Raw genomic sequence first — 17,583 nt, 5'->3', positions numbered from 1 at the left:
CCAGCCCCTAATGGTGAACTGAGATCATTACTTAAGACTCTGGTGATCTCATAAGGAACACTGTGTTTCCTCTCAGGGAGATGCAGTTCAGTTGCACTGATTGAGGACTTCAGGGTTGTAGAAGGCAGCTCTGTATACTTACTGTATTGCCTTTGTTGAGAGGGCACTCTCACGAGCTCTGTTTCTGCTGGCATTTTCTCTGTGAAGTAACAAAGAGTTTTAGCTGCCTCTAAAATGTATGTGCATTTGTATCATGCATCCCAATATCCAGGAGAGAAGGAAAAAACTACCATATAATAGTGAATTACTCACTCAGAAGTAGCAGTAGATAATTCATGACAGAGAGAACAAAAAAAAAATCCTGACCCAGCTACTATAATTTCTAGAACATTTCTTTTTGAATGTCTGGTATGTTTCTGTTATTTTTAAAGTAGGAGAAAGTCAGATTTTTCATCTCTAAAAAGATTTTAAAATAAATTTAATTAGGGAAATAACTGAGGAAAATGGTTATGATAGCTTCAAGTTTTCAGAGTTAAGGTAATGTTGCTGATTGAACAATGGTTGGGAGGAATAAGCTAACCTCCAGTGACATAAGTGAACATTCACAGTTCAATCGGCTCTCAATACGTCAGTTTTCAAGTGACAGAGGAAAAATTTCTTTGGAAATTCAGGGCAATGATTTCAATCTTTAATCTACACTTATAAAAACAATCATTTATATAAAAAAGCACAAGGCTGAAAATGAATAGATATTTTAAGAAAAATCAGGAAGTGTCTATGAAAGATATAGTCTTTAAAATGAAACTAATATGGATTAATCAACATTCCCTCCAAATCACATAAATTCCCACATAGACAGTGCTATGCCTGTACCACTAGGTTGTTTCATAGTATTCTAATGTTTTTTCCTTTAGACATAGCAGCAGTTATCACCTGGATTCTCATTGTCTATCAAATGTCACTTGAAATTTGATTTTCTTTTGTGAAACAAACAAAAAAATCCCAACACTTTAATATGTATTAAACTGGAGTGATTTCCCTTTACAGGACTGTGCAGTAGGAAATTCACATATTCTATTCAAAATAAAAGGCCCCAAATTGATCATATAAATATGAGTTTATAATAATAAATTATTAGTACTAGAGGATGACTTAGAAGTATCTTAGAGACTTAGGAACTTAGAGAGTTCCTATTATTAGGACAGTGTGGTTTAATGAGATTACAAAGTTAGTTGCTAGCAGTGCCCAGGCTAGTAATTTATTTGAAGTTCAGGACTCTTTGCATTCTTGAGTAGGTAGTATTCTTCAATTATTCAGAAAAAAAAAACATTTATTGGAATTCACAGGTGAAAGGCCTCATATACTATGGGGAAACACAGGAGAAATTGAAGGTAAAGCCCCTATTGTAGAAAAGCTTACAATGGGGGCAGCTAGGTGGTGCAGTAAATAGAGTACCAGCTCTGAAGTCAGGAGGACCTGAGTTCAAATTTGACCTCAGACACTTAACATTTCCTAGCTGTCTGACCCTGGGCAAGTCACTTAACTCCAATTGCCTCAAAAAAAAAAAAAAAAAAAAAAAACTTACAATGAAAGAAGAAACACTAAAGTTGGAGATAAGTACTTATTGTGTACATAGTGCTACATTAGTTAATTAACTAGTTAATTAGCTAATGTTCTAACAATGTCCCTAACATTAAGAAAGCAGTATATTAGGCATATCAAGATGGGGTATTCAAAAGAAGGATGAGGGGCAGCTAAGTGGCTCAGTGGATAGAGTACCAGCCCTGAAGCCAGGATGACCTGAGTTCAAATTTGACCTCAAACATTTCACACTTCCTAGCTTTGGAACCCTGGACAAGTCACTTAACCCCAATTGCCTCAGCAAAAAACAAACAAATAAATAAATAAACAGACAAATAAATAAATAGATAAACAAACAAACAAATAAATAAATATATAGATGTAAATAAAATGAATTCGTGAAAAGATATTGAGTAATTACATACTCAGTAAGTTAGGTACTCAGCACTAAGTGCTGAGAATACAAAAACAGAAAGTCAATCCTTGCCTTCAAGGAGCTTATATTTGTATAGGAGACCACAGCACAAATACAGAAAGGAATGGTGGCCAAATAAGGGAGCATCTGCTGTGTCACAAGGATGGAGAACTTATCACTAGGGCAGTTAACTGCTGTACCCTTTTAGCAATAATAGTAAGATGGAAGTATGGATTTGATAATTTAGCCAAAAGCAAGAAGTAGAATGCAAGCAAAAGAATAGTAGAGAAGTAGAAGAGGTATTACACATGGTTAGTGGGCTAGATATATTGAAGTAGTTGTGTTTGATCTTCCTAAAGGGACTCAAATATTTCAATTGTAGGTGACTTAATAGTGATGCTCTAAACAAATATAAATGTTGATAGGAAGAGGTGGTTTTGGGGATGAGTTTAAGTTTATATGTGATAAGTTTTAATTCATTCAGGAAATTTTGCATATTACTGACAAGTCTAATCCAAAAAAAATTAAAGTTTGAAATGCTAAGGAACCATACAGATTTAAGCAGCAAGTTGGAAATGTGGGATTGCATTGTAGTTCAGGATTGAGATAGGTCAGGACTAGAGATAAAAGATCTTATCTGTGTAGAAATGAGAGTTGAACCCATGGGAATGAATGCAATCAATGAGGGAGAGAATGGAAGGAAAGGAGCAAAGAGGCATGAAGAAATGAACCTTGGGAATACAGAGTCTTGAAGAAAGAAACTCGGAATAGATAATGGTATGAGTGTATTGGCTCTAATGAAGCATCGTGTGCTCAATTAAAACCTCCTAATTACATTGTTTATTTGGGTTACCCTGTTGCTTCCCATCCTTAGTAATTCTACAGAACTGCTATCATGTTGTTAGTCATAGAAATCAATTGGATGGTACTCAGCTTCCAGGTATGACTATTCATGAGTTCTACTTGTGGCATATACTTTGAACCTGTCCTCCTCCCCCCCCCCAAAAAAAAACAAACCCTATAATCATTCTCTATTACCTCTATTACTATAGGTCTTATGCTCCTATCAGTGTGTTAATAACAATTAGTCAGGGGGCAACTAGGTGGCACAGTGAGTGGAGAGAGTACCAGCCCTGAAGTCAGGAGGATTTGAGTTCAAATCTGGTTTCTGACACTTTATACTTCCTGCTGTGTGAATCTGGGCAAGTCACCTAACCCCAATTTCCTCAGCAAAACAAAACAAAACAAAACAAAACCATTAGTCAGTCAAACATTAGCTTTTTAGCTTATTAGGATGGTATAGTAATAAATTAGTACAAAACAACCTTTTAAACATATATATGTACCTTTAATATATAATACATATAATATATGAAATATATGATATACTTGATATATTTAATATATCTTATATATGCAGTGTGTATGTATGTTTGTATATATATAGTTGTACATTTGAAGATATACATATACATATATAAATGTATATAGATAGATAGAGTTGTATATTTGAAGAGTGAGCTTAAACTTAGCAAGGAAGCCAAATATGATTTTCATTCAAACCATAATATCTTTATCAACATTATGATAGAGTTGTAGCAAAATTCCTTAAAGCCTAATTTATTCTACTGATTGTTGGATTGTTATATTTAAGGTGTTTGAGTATTCTGTGATTACTTTAATTGAGGTGGGGTATAGAACATCAATCAACATATAAGGGTAGGTCAAAGTGATCTCTACTACTTAAGGCGACTACCCTTATCTGGGAAAGTCACCTTGACATATCTGAAGAAGCATCAAAGCTATTGGAGGATTTAACTCAGAGCTACAAAATGAGCCTATATCTTCTACGCTCTTTTCTTATAAAATTTGTTGTTGTGAAACACATATATTCTTTGAGACTTTATTTTGGTAGTAAATAGAACTAAATATCCTAAAGAATTTTTTTTCTTAATATATATATATATATATATATATATATATATATATATATATATATATAATCTAACAAATATAAAGAGAAGGGAGGAGAGAAAGCAAAAAGAGAGAGAGACAGGGTCAGAAAGAGAGACAGAGAGATAGAGAGAAAGACACACACACACACAGAGGGGGGGGGATCAGTTTAAAGAATTATGACAATAAGAAAACAGATGTGAAAATGAATTATGCATGAACTAGAAGTTTGGTAACTTTTTTTCACTTTGATTAATGTATCTATGCCATTTCAATAAAAAATTGAGGATCAATATGTGTTACATATAAAGGGAAAATACTGAGGAGAACTTATTAAGTAAATTATAGGACCTTGCCTGATGTACATAGGGTTAAGCAATTTTCCTCTAATCATACAGCTAGTATATCAGAACAGTTTTTTACCTTAGGTATTCCTAACACTAGACATAGGAAATTCAAAGTCTATTATGTCTCATCTCTACCAGTGAAGAAACACAAAATCTAAAGAAACAAAGGGACTTGCCAAAAATCACAAAGGCAGTGAGTGAGTGGTAGGGCTAGGATTCAAAATCAGGTTTTATATCTCCAAAATGAATTCAGCTCTTTTTTCCTTGTCCTATAGTATTCCATTATTTATATATAAAGAATATAATGTAAAACTGGGAATTTCAATGTATCTACAAGAGAGAAGTATTGTTCAGTTTTATGTGTTTTCCAATGAATGAAATATTGGATGTTTTTTACAAAGTACAAAGTCAATTTTACAGCACTGACAAGTGAAATAATGGACATAATAGTTATAACAGTAAATCCAAATCAATATCAAGCTCGCATATTCAATATTTGTATTTGACTTTAATTTACATCTAAGATATATCACTATTAATACATTCTGTTTGATTACTAGCCTCACTCCATATACAACTTAAGAGTCACAGAATTATAAAATTAAAAAATATTGTCCAAAGCATATATGAAACAAAATTTCTATTAAAATGAAGCTAGTAAATCATCCTCAGACTCTGTTTAAAGCCTCCAATCAAAGAGGAAATTCACTGACTCCAAAGGCAACTCATTCCAATTCTCAATCTCTCCAATGGTTATGTATTTTCCTGGCATCAAATTTGAAACTTCCATTTTAAAATATCAAATCACTTGTCCTAGTTCTGTTTTCTGGGACAAACAGTATCAGTGTAATACCTCTTTCAAATAACAGTACTTCAGATTCTTGAAGATAGTTATTATATTCTATTTGACTTTTCTTCAGGCTAAACTAAATATATCAAGTCCCTGCAATATGCCTTCATATGATATAATATGGACTTAAGGCACCTCACCAATCTATTTTCTCTTCTTCAGAGGTTTTCTTGCTTATCAATGCTCTTCTTAAAACACAACACTCAGAACTGAATATAATATTGCAGACCACATTGGAAATATTATATTCAGATATATTATGCAAAAGATAAAAGATTATGCAATAATATATTATGCAAATATACACACATATATAGATACATGAATATATGTATGTATACACAAAATAAATACAAGATAATATTAAGAATGGGCATCAGGAATGGTGTCATGTAGAGGGTATTGTATATTTGAATTAATTTTTGAAGGAAACAAGGGATTTATGAAGTAGAGGTGAAAAGGGAGTGAATTTGAGGTATGGAGAAGAGCCAGAATATGGGTACAGAGAAAGGGGATGGAATATCTGTGAAGAAAAGCAAGTCAATTTGGTCCACAGAGAATGTGAAAGGAAGTATAATAAGGCTGGAAAGGAAACCCAGAGCTAAATTATGCATGCTTAAAAAAAGAATTTATCTTGTATGCACTGAAGTTTATTTTATAGGTTAAATGACACAGTCAGACTTACATTTTAAGAAAATCACTGGCAGCTGTGATTGGAGAGGGGGAGAGAACTGAAGTAGAGAAATGAGGTAAGGAGATTTATATCAATAGAAAGTATTTCACTAGTCCAGGCAAGAGATGGTGAGGCTTTAAATTAGAATGGTATCACATATTTAATTCATATTGAGTTGACGAATAAAAATTACCAGAACTTGTTTTAAATTGCCATTTTGTCACATATTTTCTCTTGAACTAAAGTAAAATTTTTGAACTCAAGTATAAAACTTTTCAATTATTATTATAAACCATTATGTTATTACATTTTGTCAAATGTTTCACCTTAAGGGGAAATTTTATATACTTATTCTGTGACCCAACACAGCTTTTGCCATCTGAAAATTTAGTGATAATTATATTAGATCTTCATGTTCAAATTAGTTCAAGAGCTTAATATCTGCTGTTGACAAAGTATAACACACACTAAGTGCATATAGCCATTTTGTTTAGTTAAATGTTCCCTAAACTGTTTAGCTTTTAATCTAGTTTGCTACCTATAAGGGGAAAAATTAATTAGAACATATTTTATATATTTATTTCTAATTTCATATATGTGTCATAATAGATTGGTCATAAACCCAACATATAATACTTTACTTGTTTGTTCAGAAGCAAGAGGTGGGTTATGACTTCATTGTGTGAACATGTTTGTACAAATAGTAAAAAATACCATCATTGGTACAGATGGTTTGCTATATAATGTTTCATAGAAATATCCACATTTCAGTATTATACAGACATAGCTACATTGAAGACTGTAAATTTATCCATTTATTGTCTTTTGGGGGGATGAATGAGTAAGCACCAGAGATATTATTAGTTTAAAGAACTTACATTGTGGAAACTGACCAATGTATGCTGGCAACTAATCTATCATTTAGGAGTCAGAAAAGATTTTGAGGCACCTAGATAAAGCTCTGGATCTGGAGTCAGGAAGATCTTAGTATAATTCCAGACTCAGACAGTTCATGTTTGACCCTCACCAAGTCAATTAATCCATCTGCCCAAGTTTACCCAACTGTAAAATGGGAATCATCATAGCACAAGGGTTTTGCAAGAATCAATGAGATAATACATATATAGTGCTTAACAGTGAAGATCAATAAATGGCTATTCATCTCTCTTCCTTAAAGAAAAGCATTGTCTGGGAACATTCCCTGATTGGGGGACTTACCCATTATCATTCAGACAGAATGTGTCAGAGACAGCACTTGAACTCTGATATATTAGATCCCCAAACCAATTCCCCTTCCACTACATAATGCTGCCTTTTGATTGACCTGTACAACACATTAATTTATAAAGCTATTTTTGTACCTATATTTTTTCTGAAATGATTAAAGCTTTGAGATTTGAGCTTTGAGTCAAAATAGTTTATTATACTATTATCTCAATTTCCAAATAATCAAAACCAGGATTTTGACTTAATATCCTGTTCTTTAAGACATCTGGAGTTTATCTTGAACCTCATCTGGGGAAATAATAGGCTTGCAGTCAGGAAAACTCATCTTCTTGAGTTCAAATTTGACCTTAGACATTTAAGTGGCCCTAGTCAATTAACACTGTTTGCCTCAGTTCCCTCATTTGTAAAATGAGCTGGAGAAGGAAATGGCAAACCATTCCAATATTTTTGCCAAAAAAAACTCCAAATGACGTCTAAAGAGTTAGATACAACTTAAAACAACTGAACAACAACAGACATTAACTTGAATCTACATTCCCATCCATGTATAGTTATTTATGAGGAAACATCTATTTAATATGTCCTTCAACTGGTTTTTTCCATTCAATTCTTACTAATGTTGGCATAAAGGTGACCCTAGATTCCTGGAGTCAGTGTCAGAAAAACAAAAACTCTAGTAGGTCTTATCAAATTGGAAAAACCTTAAATAAAGTTCTAGAAAAAGAATTTTTTTCATCAATCATCCAGCCTAGTTAAATTTCAGAGCATTAATCACCAGAAGAATGGCAACAAAACAATACTGTTTTCATCATGATCGCTCATGAAATGTTGATAGACTGCAATCACTATTAGCATACTCTTACCTACAAAATCAAAGTAACAGATCATAATTATCCTTTGGGCCTCACTAATAAAAATTTCCAAATTAGACCCTGATCAAATCCAAAGATTGGAGATGACAATGTCCTTTCTACCTCTTTTTTCTCCAAGACAATTATTTTAACTATTTCCTACTTGGTTTCTGTCTCTCTCCACCATAAAAACAGACAGACAGACAGACACACACACACATGCAGAGGTATTCTAATATTGTAAAATGAATGAGTGATTTTAAAATGAATACTCACCTGGAGTTACTACTACCCCATTTCCATTGACCACAGGTTGTTCTTCCTCCTCCTCCTCAGGAGGCTCAATTCCTCCTTTCTCCATGTTGCTCACTGATTTATTCCTCTTACGTTTTCCTTCAGCACTTGGTGTGGCTCCTGGAAGTATCTGGTCTGTTACATTTAACAATAAGGGAGCTGGTTCTGCAGGAGGCTTTGGGGTACCGTAGTAATTATCTGTAAATAACATAAAAACTTCAGAATTAAACATAGTAGAAATATCTCTCTTATCTTGATATTATAACATCCTTACCAGTTGGGTAAGTATTACATAGTTATTTCCTATTTTGCCAAGTGATGGGAAACTGTAATATGCACTAAAGATAATAGTGACATGATTTAAGACAATGTTCCTTGCTTCACTTTCTCTTTTTCACTCCCTTCCTGTGGCAGGCAAAAACTTATCTGTCAGTCTTCCCTTTGTTTTTTTTTCAAATATGATGTATAGCATCAAAAAATCTGGGATAGTTTGCCATTCCTAATAATTTTTTTAAAGGAATAATAGATCATTGAGAAATGGGAGAGTTTAGAAGGGGATCCTTTTGGAATCTAGTTATGGATTTTTTTCTACAACAAACACTATTATACCTTTCTGGAACAATAGGCCATGTACAATTTTCAAAACTTTCAAAGGTCATTGGCTACTTAATTTCATTTGTCTAGCATTTAGTTCTGGATCATGTTCTTGTAAAAAATTAAACATTTGGGGATATTGCAAAGTGCTTTTCCTCTTTATATTTCATCTAAATAATCACTAGCTTTCTATATATTCCTATTTAGCATTTGGCAGTATGTGAACACAACTTTACATTTTCAACAAACACCACAAGAGAAAACACACACCTGTTCTGATGAATTTTTAAAAATGTGGGAAGTATCCTTGTCTTTTCTTGCATTTTAAGCCAATCTTCAAATCAAAGCTTTTATTAGGCTAGAAATAATATATTTTACTCAATAATTTATGTTACCAGGAAATGACCGAAAGCTATATATGCTAACAATACCGTCAATGTTCACAGCCCATTTACAGAGTCACTCAGCTAGTAATGTTCATACATGTAAAAAATTTGCCATGCAAACTAGGCCAGAAATATCCACTGGGCTTTATATGAAGCAAGTAGAAAATTACAAAGCTGACTCAAAGCTTTCATTTGCCTTTGACAAAATCTTTATTGTAAACCCAACAGGGCCAAAGCAATGTACTTAGCTCTGCTTAGAATACAAAGGTCAACAAGGCAAGTTGCTGCTCTTAAGTAACAAACTTTAAGAGGGAAAGTAAGACATTTCTAGAAAAAACACAATATGAAAGTTAGGATTAATTTTAAGGAAAATACATAAGTATCACTGGAATACCAGTCAACTAAGATATAGCATTGAACAGATATATCTTATTCAAAAGGAAGAGAATAAACAAAACAGGTAGTAGAGAAACGTTGCATATTAAGAGATAATGTGAAGAAACCCAGAAAGAGGTGGATGGGAGTAGAAATCATTTGGATACTCTCCAGTTTATCTATGTCATCTTTCAAATTAATTTTTTCAATTACCAAAGACTTATTTTCTCTTTCTTTTTTTCCTCCCTCTGGCTTTGTTTAGGCCATGTCCCCCAATGAAAAAAAAAAGAAAAAGAAAATTTTTATGGTATGCATGCAGTGCCAAGCAAAATCAATTCCTACATTACACATGTCCAAAACAAAAGTAATATCTCTCACTCTCCAGCCAGAATCTGTCACTTCTGTGACTAAATGTGGGTAGAATCCTTCATTATTAGTCCTAAGGAATCATGTCAATCACTGAATTTATGGAATTCTTGAGTCTTTCAAAGTTGGTTTTATCAATTGTATTTCTAGTTCTGATCACACTAGTCTATATCAGTTCACAAAAATCTCCCTTGGTTTCACTGAAACTATCACCTTCCTTCATTATTTCTTATAGCACAGCAGTATCATGTTACATTTACTTATTGACAATATATTTATTAAGTCATTTTCTAATTTATGGCACACCATTAATTTTCAGTTTTTGTCATTACATGAAGACCTACTATAAATATTTTTGCATATATGAATCATTTTACTGTCTTTTTTCTCTCATGGGATACGGGTTTAGTAATGTTATGTCTGGGACAAAGGATATGCACAATTTAATTACTTTGTTCATTATTCCTAATTGTTATCAATCTATGCAACCCTCCCCATCATATACTTGTACAGTGGATTTTATTGTACTTAAGTTCAGAACTTCACATTTATTCCCACTGAATTTAATTTGATCAGATTTAGTTGAATGAATTATCCTGTTGAAATCTTTTTGGATCCTGACTATGGCATACATTGTGCTAGCTTCTTGAATTCATATAAAAGTAGCTAAATGATTGCTTATCTTTCTCAGTGATCTTGAGTTTCAACACTATTAATACATTTTTATTTAATTGAAAATTATTATAAAATTATCCCTGACTTCTTTTCCTTAGAATAAACAAATCTATCATCTTTTAAAAACTTTATATACTTTTATTAATTTGGAAGACTGTTTTCTCATATATCTGTAATTTTTTTATTATCATCCTTTTTTTATAAAGGCAACAGAAACAAAATATTTCATTATTTTCGTTTATCTATTTCCCCCCAAATTCCCTAGAACTTCATTTAAGTTGACCGTGATAGAAAAGATCTGTTATGAAAGTTTTCTGTGTTTGATGACTCTAGGTCCTTCTGATGTGATATGTCAGAAAAGCATTGACCATCTTAAGTATAATGTTATCTTCAATAAGTAAAGAACAAAAAAAACCCCAAACATTTATTAAGAAATAAAGAATTCCTGCCTTCAGATGACTACCAAATTTCTATATGCTTTGAATTACTTCAAATAGCATTTCTTTGCTAAACAACAACAACAAGTTTTTACTCTAGAAAGGTATGCAGTGTTATTGAGTTATTATATTTGATGTAGCTTGGACAACAGTTGTAATTCTAAGGGTGCACAATAACTTGTGTAAGCTTTATATAAATTAACTGCAGATCATTTCATGTTGACTTCAAGTGGAGATGGATTTAGAGAGGTAACATACTTATACTCAAGATTCCTCACAGATTAAGGTCTTGACCCCTATTCCTCCCCAATATTCTCAGTGCTTTTATTTCCATTTTGGTAAGCAGAAGAAATCAATTTTGGATAATGGCTTGGTAGAACAGATATGATTGCCTATCAGGTACTCTGGGGAGGTACATATAGCAAAGCCTATCACTGGGATCCCAAAATAACCTGAAAATATGCCCTTGTGTTAGAAACAGTATATGGAGAAATCAAGGTTGCTGAGAATTTTATAATTTGTTTTTACAGTTTTATAAATGGAACAAATGCTTAGTTAGATACTTGGCATTCGCAAAGGCACCTGCCGAGTTAGACTGTGACATTAAACAGAGAGAAGAGATTTAGAGCTCCAGACCCAATCATAATTAATTATGTTAGAAAACCTGCCAGATCATAAGTAAACAGTCATTTTCACCCAAGTCAGAGGTTTCGTTTATGGATACAAAGAATATATATCATGGAAAGATTTGAAATTTAATCTTGTAGGAAGATCTTCTTAGAAGCATATGTATATTAAAAATAACATATAAGAGAAAGTGATGAATTATAATTGAAATTAAAAAACCCTCCCTTGTTTAAATTTTTTAAACTATGGCAGGACAGGAAAGAGAAAGAACAGCCACTTGGGTCAGAGTATTATGTCTCTGTGAGTGTGTACACAAATAAAAAATAATAATGTAACAGTATATTTATAATATGGTAATAATAAAATATAGTATATGTAACTATTTTATGATAGCAATCAAAAATCAAATCAAGATTTATTAAGTACTTATAAAATGTCCCAAACAAACTACTTTAATGGAAATCTGCATCCTACGCTAAAATAAATCACAAAAAGTTTGATTTAAGAACAATTTTGTCATCCAATTAATTAAAATAAACTTTCTGATAAAATTTTCTTGAATAATATTTAAGCAGAAATGAGGTCCTCCAGAATGCCCCACTTCTTAACATGTACTATACAATAAGAGTCCTTAAAACAAAATGTTCCCAATCTCACCTTCAAAGTTAATGTCTTTATGTTATTTATTTTCCTGAAAACAAAAATCCACTTTTATTTCTGAGATACAAAAGAACCATCATTGTTAGAATAATTGCTAATAATGACACATAGTAGGCACTTTATAAATATTGATTGATTGATTGACCTATTCCCAATAGGTAAGAGCCATCATTCTAAAATATCTAGTTTTTATTTCACTTCATTAAGTGCAAATATATGAGAATGTTATTTTTTTACAATCTTTCATTTATCCTAGATACAAAAAAAACCTTGTATTTTTCTGTCACAAGTCCTATTTTTCAACAAGTTCAATAGCTACCCTTCCCACAACTCCCTTATCCTCCAGCCATATTATTTTAAATTAAACAGGTCATTTTGGTGAGTTTCTACAGTAGTTTACACAATAGAGTACATTTTGAATTCTACCATAATCAACTGTCCCTCAATATTCTTCAATACCCTCAAGGAAACCATCAAGATAGTTTAATTTGGCTGACATTTTCTTAGATGTGTTTGCAAGTATTCACTGAGTTCCCTGTAGTCAATCAAATTTAGTATTCATTTATTCAAGTACTATTTGAAGCTAGCCAACTTGGACAGGCATGCCAGCAATCTTTGTGTGCTAAATAAAATGGTGTCTAAAGACTGGCCTGAGTAGTTGGTATGTTCACTTAGAGGGAGTCAGATAATTTTCCTGTAGTTGCCTCTTCCCTTTAGGCATTGTCAGAATAGATCATAACATTTTTCACATGCTCCAAATAAAGTGCATGAAGAAGTTATGCAAAGAAAGCCTAAAGTAACTGGAGAAGAGCCACAGAGATTGTGTTTGATGCCAATAGGCAATGATTTTTAAATGAAGCATTTGATAATTTAATTTTTAATTAACTAGTTTTTTGAATGCCACTGTATATATTTCCCCATTTAATGATTCTGGAAACATTAGAGAACCCCCTTTTATAGTCAAGATTTTAGGGTAAAGTACAATTAGCTGAGTCTTTGTTCAAAGAACTCCAAAATTCAGATTAATGAAGCCATCCATACATATACACACATACATAGTATATAATATAAAATGAGATTTTTTTCACTTTAAATTTCAGCTATTCTTTGTAGCAGTATCAACATCATTAGTATTGCTACAAATACTATAATATCGATAATGAGTCTAATGTGGAATGTCCAATATTCATATTTATAGTTTAAAAAACCATTAATCATACTTTATGACCATATCTTAATGATAAATTGAATCTATGGCTTTTCAAAATTAACTTTTTAACCTCTTGGTTCTTACTTTTAATAAAGAAAAGTAAGGTCCAAACTATCCTAAAACAAAAATAAATGTGAATATCAACATGTTCCAAGATCTGATGAGTCCAGTCTTCGGTCCTTCTGGATTCTATATGTATCTCAGAAAGTCTACTCCCAACCAGTAGCAGCACTTAAATATAGTTCAGCATTTGTAAGATGGGAAAATAGCAAGATTTTTATGATACTGTCATTCCCCTGTCTGTGGTTCATTTTTCCTTTTGCAGTTCGTGGACTCCTGTTATACAGACCCCATATGGCCTCTGGCTGCCCAGAACATTCTCTGGTACCTTACCCAGAACTTCCCTCTCAGACAAAATCTCATGCTTTGAAACTTAAAGAGACTCCCTTTCCCACCATTACAATTTATGCCTCAATCAGAATAAATTGATGAGTTAAGAGTTTAAGTAATGATAAGTTAATAAAAAAAAGATAGCTAGGATATGAAATTTCAGGTGCTATTAGGATTCTTACAAGGTGCCAAGCCAGTGGAATTGATGAGATAATGATTCTCTAATTTACATGTACTTAGTATTTACTATAATTCCACAAGATTCACACCTTCAAGAGAGGAGCTCTCAGGGCCAAACAACACAAGCCACCAGAAGCTCTCGGAGGAGACAAATTCATTCCATCTTCCACCTTTGTGCTGGTTGGAGACTGAAGTGCAAACCTTTGGATTTGGAGACATTTGTAGGAAGCCAGAAACAGAAGCCCACTAGAAGCTCATTCAGAGCCTCAGCCTGGATTCAGTCTAAGATGTTCACAAGCTCGAGAAGGCAGCTTAAGCTCTTGGAACCAAGACTACAGAAGGCCTCCAGGAAAACTAGCTGAGCCCCAAGTGAAGGGGATAAGACTTTGAAGGAGACAGTAAAAGATTTGGACTTTAACACTTGGCTGCATTTGGAGTGATTATACTGAGCTGAAACTAAGGCTGCCTCCAGAAGCCCCCCAAGAAACCTGCTCCCAGAGAAGATTACACTTTAGAGAAGGATATTACAAGGTGCCTTAACAGTTCAGTGAAGAAGTTATTTACAAAGAAATAATGATGATGACAGTTAAAGGTTCTGATAAAGGCCTCATCTTCAAAAAGAAATCAAGCCATTCTTCAACTGATAAATGGTCAAAGGATATGAACAGACAATTTTCAGATGATGAAATTGAAACTATTTCTACTCATATGAAAAGGTGCTCCAAGTCATTATTGATCAGAGAAATGCAAATTAAGACAACTCTGAAATACCACTATATACCTCTCAGATTGGCTATGATGACAGGAAAAAATAATGATGAATATTGAAGGGGATGTGGAAAAACTGGGACACTGGTGCATTGTTGGTGGAGTTATGAATGGATCCAATCATTCTGGAGAGCAATCTGGAATTATGCCCAAAAAGTTATCACAGTGTGCATATCCTTTGATCCAGAGTGTTACTACTGGGCTTATATCTCAAAGAAATATTAAGGAAGGGAAAGGGACCTGTATGCAATAATGTTTTAGCAGCCTTTTTTTGTAGTGGCTAGAAACTGGAAACTGAATGGATGCCCGTCAATTGGAGAATGGCTGAATAAGTTGTGGTATATGAATGTTATGTAATATTATTGTTCTGTAAGAAATGACCAGCAGGATGATTTCAGAAAGGCCTGGAGAGACTTACACGAACTGATGCTGAGTGAAATGAGCAGAACCAGGAGATCATTATACTTCAACAACAATACTATATGAGGATCAAATCTGATAGAAGTGTCTATCTTCAGCAATGAGAGGATCCAATTCAATTCCAATTGATCAGTGATAAACAGAACCAGCTACACCCAGCAAAAGGAGACTGGGAAATGAGTGTGGACCACAACATAGCATTTATATTTTTTCTGTTGTTTGCTTGCATTTTGCTTTTTTCTTCTTTCTAAATTCGATTTTTCTTGTGCAACAAGAGAACTGTATAAATATGTACACTTATATTGTATTTAAGATATACTTTAACATGTTTAACATGTATGAGACTGCCTGCCATCTTGGGGAGGGGGTGGAGAGAAGGAAAGGAAAAGTTGGATCGGAAGTGTTTGCAAGGATCAATGTTGAAAAATTACTCATGCATATGTTCTATCAATAAAAAGCTATAATTTTAAAAATTGGGAAATTAAAAAAAAAGAAATAATGATGATGGTAATAGGCAACACATGTATGTTTGTGTATACACACACACACATATATATGTATATAGTTCAGTAATGTTTATAAAGTTCTTTACATATATGAAAACATTTGATTCTTACTACTACCCTATGAGATAGGTATTACTAATCATGTGGTTGTTCAGTTGTTTAATCATGGCTGACTCTTTTGGGTCCCATGGACCATCTTATGCTAGGACTTTCTCTACTCTGCTGTGTCCCAAAATCTGTCCCTAATCATGTTCATTGCTTTTATGGCATTATCTTATCCTCTTTTCCTATTGCCTTCAATTTTTTCTAATACCAGTGTCTTTTCCAGTGAGTCCTATGCTCTCATTAGGTGGCCAAAATATTTGACCTTGAACTTCAGTATTCACTAGTAAACAGTGTGAGATAATTTCTTTAAATACTGATGGATTTGATTTCCTTATTGTCTAGGGGACTGTCAAAAGTCTTTGCTAGCCCCTAAATTCAAAAATACCAATTCTGCAGGGTTAGTTTTACTCACATGCCAACTTTCCCAGCCATACATAGGTATTGAAAAAAACATAATTTTGATGATATGGATCTTTGCTAGTGAGGGGATATATGCTTTTTAGTATTCTATTTAAATTTGCCCTATCTTTCCTTCCAAAGAGCAAGTATCTTTTAATTTCATGGCTATAGCCACCATCTCCAGTGATCTTTGAGTCCAAGCATATAAAATCTGACACAGCTTCCATTTCTTCTCCCTCTATATGCCAGGAAGTGATGGAACCACATTTTCTGTATATTCTTGCTACCTTCTGTTCATTTCTCTTTCTTCTATTAAGTCTTTACTATTTGGTCTTTTGATGTGTCTGGTGATTTAGGATTATAAAGATAAATATTGCATGGGAATGTGAAACATAAGATCTATGAATCAAGGCAAATAGAATGGGGTCAGGCAGAAGATGTAAAGAATAAACATTAACATCTTGGATGTCAGTGAACCCAAATAGATTGGAATGAATGAATTTAATTCAGGTGATAATTTTACATATATATATATATATATATATATATATATATATATATATATATTACTATGGGCAAGAATTCTTTAGAAGGAATGGACTAGCCCTTATTATTAGTAACAGAATGAGAAAATCAGTAGTAGGGTATAATCTTAAAAATAACAAATGATATCCATTTGAATCTAAGGCAAACCATTCACCTTTACTGTAATATACATTCAAATGGACATCACTTGATGGTCAATATTGAAATAAGATTAATTGTTTACTTTGTAGACAAGGGTGGAGAAGCTCTATATAATCAGTTAAAACAAGAATAGAATCTGTGTCTCAGATCATGAGCTTCTTATTGTAAAATTCAGATTAAAATTAAAAAGATAGAGAAAAACATAAGACCATATATGCATGACCTAAATAACACCCCTTATGAATATGAAGTAGAAGTGATGGATTGATTTAAGGGATTAGATCTGGTAGAAAGAGTATCTGAAGAACTATTATAGAGGTTCACAACAGCAACAAAAAGTATTCCAAAGAAAAAGGAGAGTAAGAAAGAAAAATAGATGTCTGAGAAGACATTACAAATAGTTGATGATCATGTATTAAGTAGATTGTGAATGATCATTCTGAGGAGAATTTAGTTTAAATAGAGGGGAGAGAATGCTTCTATAAACATTCAAATAAAATTTGAACTAAAAGTGTGTAAAAATACTTTTCCAGGGAAATAAAGTAACAACAAAAATACTAATTACTAATCAATCAGGACTTATGCCTCACTGAATTTCACTAGTTCA

The 17,583-nt window shown here is 32.9% G+C and overlaps 1 protein-coding gene across 13 annotated transcripts in view; it reads right to left on the bottom strand.

The window, feature by feature from the left end:
- Positions 1-17,583, bottom strand: part of MAGI2 (membrane associated guanylate kinase, WW and PDZ domain containing 2) — a 1,604,868-nt gene that overhangs the window by 600,093 nt on the left and 987,192 nt on the right. For all 13 annotated transcript variants that reach the window (XM_031940846.1, XM_031940849.1, XM_031940848.1 and 10 more), the window contains one exon: positions 8,174-8,389. In XM_031940846.1, coding sequence (XP_031796706.1) covers positions 8,174-8,389 — 216 coding nt within the window. The remainder of the gene's footprint in view (positions 1-8,173; positions 8,390-17,583) is intronic.

This window comes from Sarcophilus harrisii, chromosome 5 (assembly GCF_902635505.1).
Source record: "Sarcophilus harrisii chromosome 5, mSarHar1.11, whole genome shotgun sequence".
Taxonomy (NCBI): Eukaryota; Metazoa; Chordata; class Mammalia; order Dasyuromorphia; family Dasyuridae; genus Sarcophilus; species Sarcophilus harrisii.
This window is presented reverse-complemented; position numbering and strand designations above follow the sequence as displayed.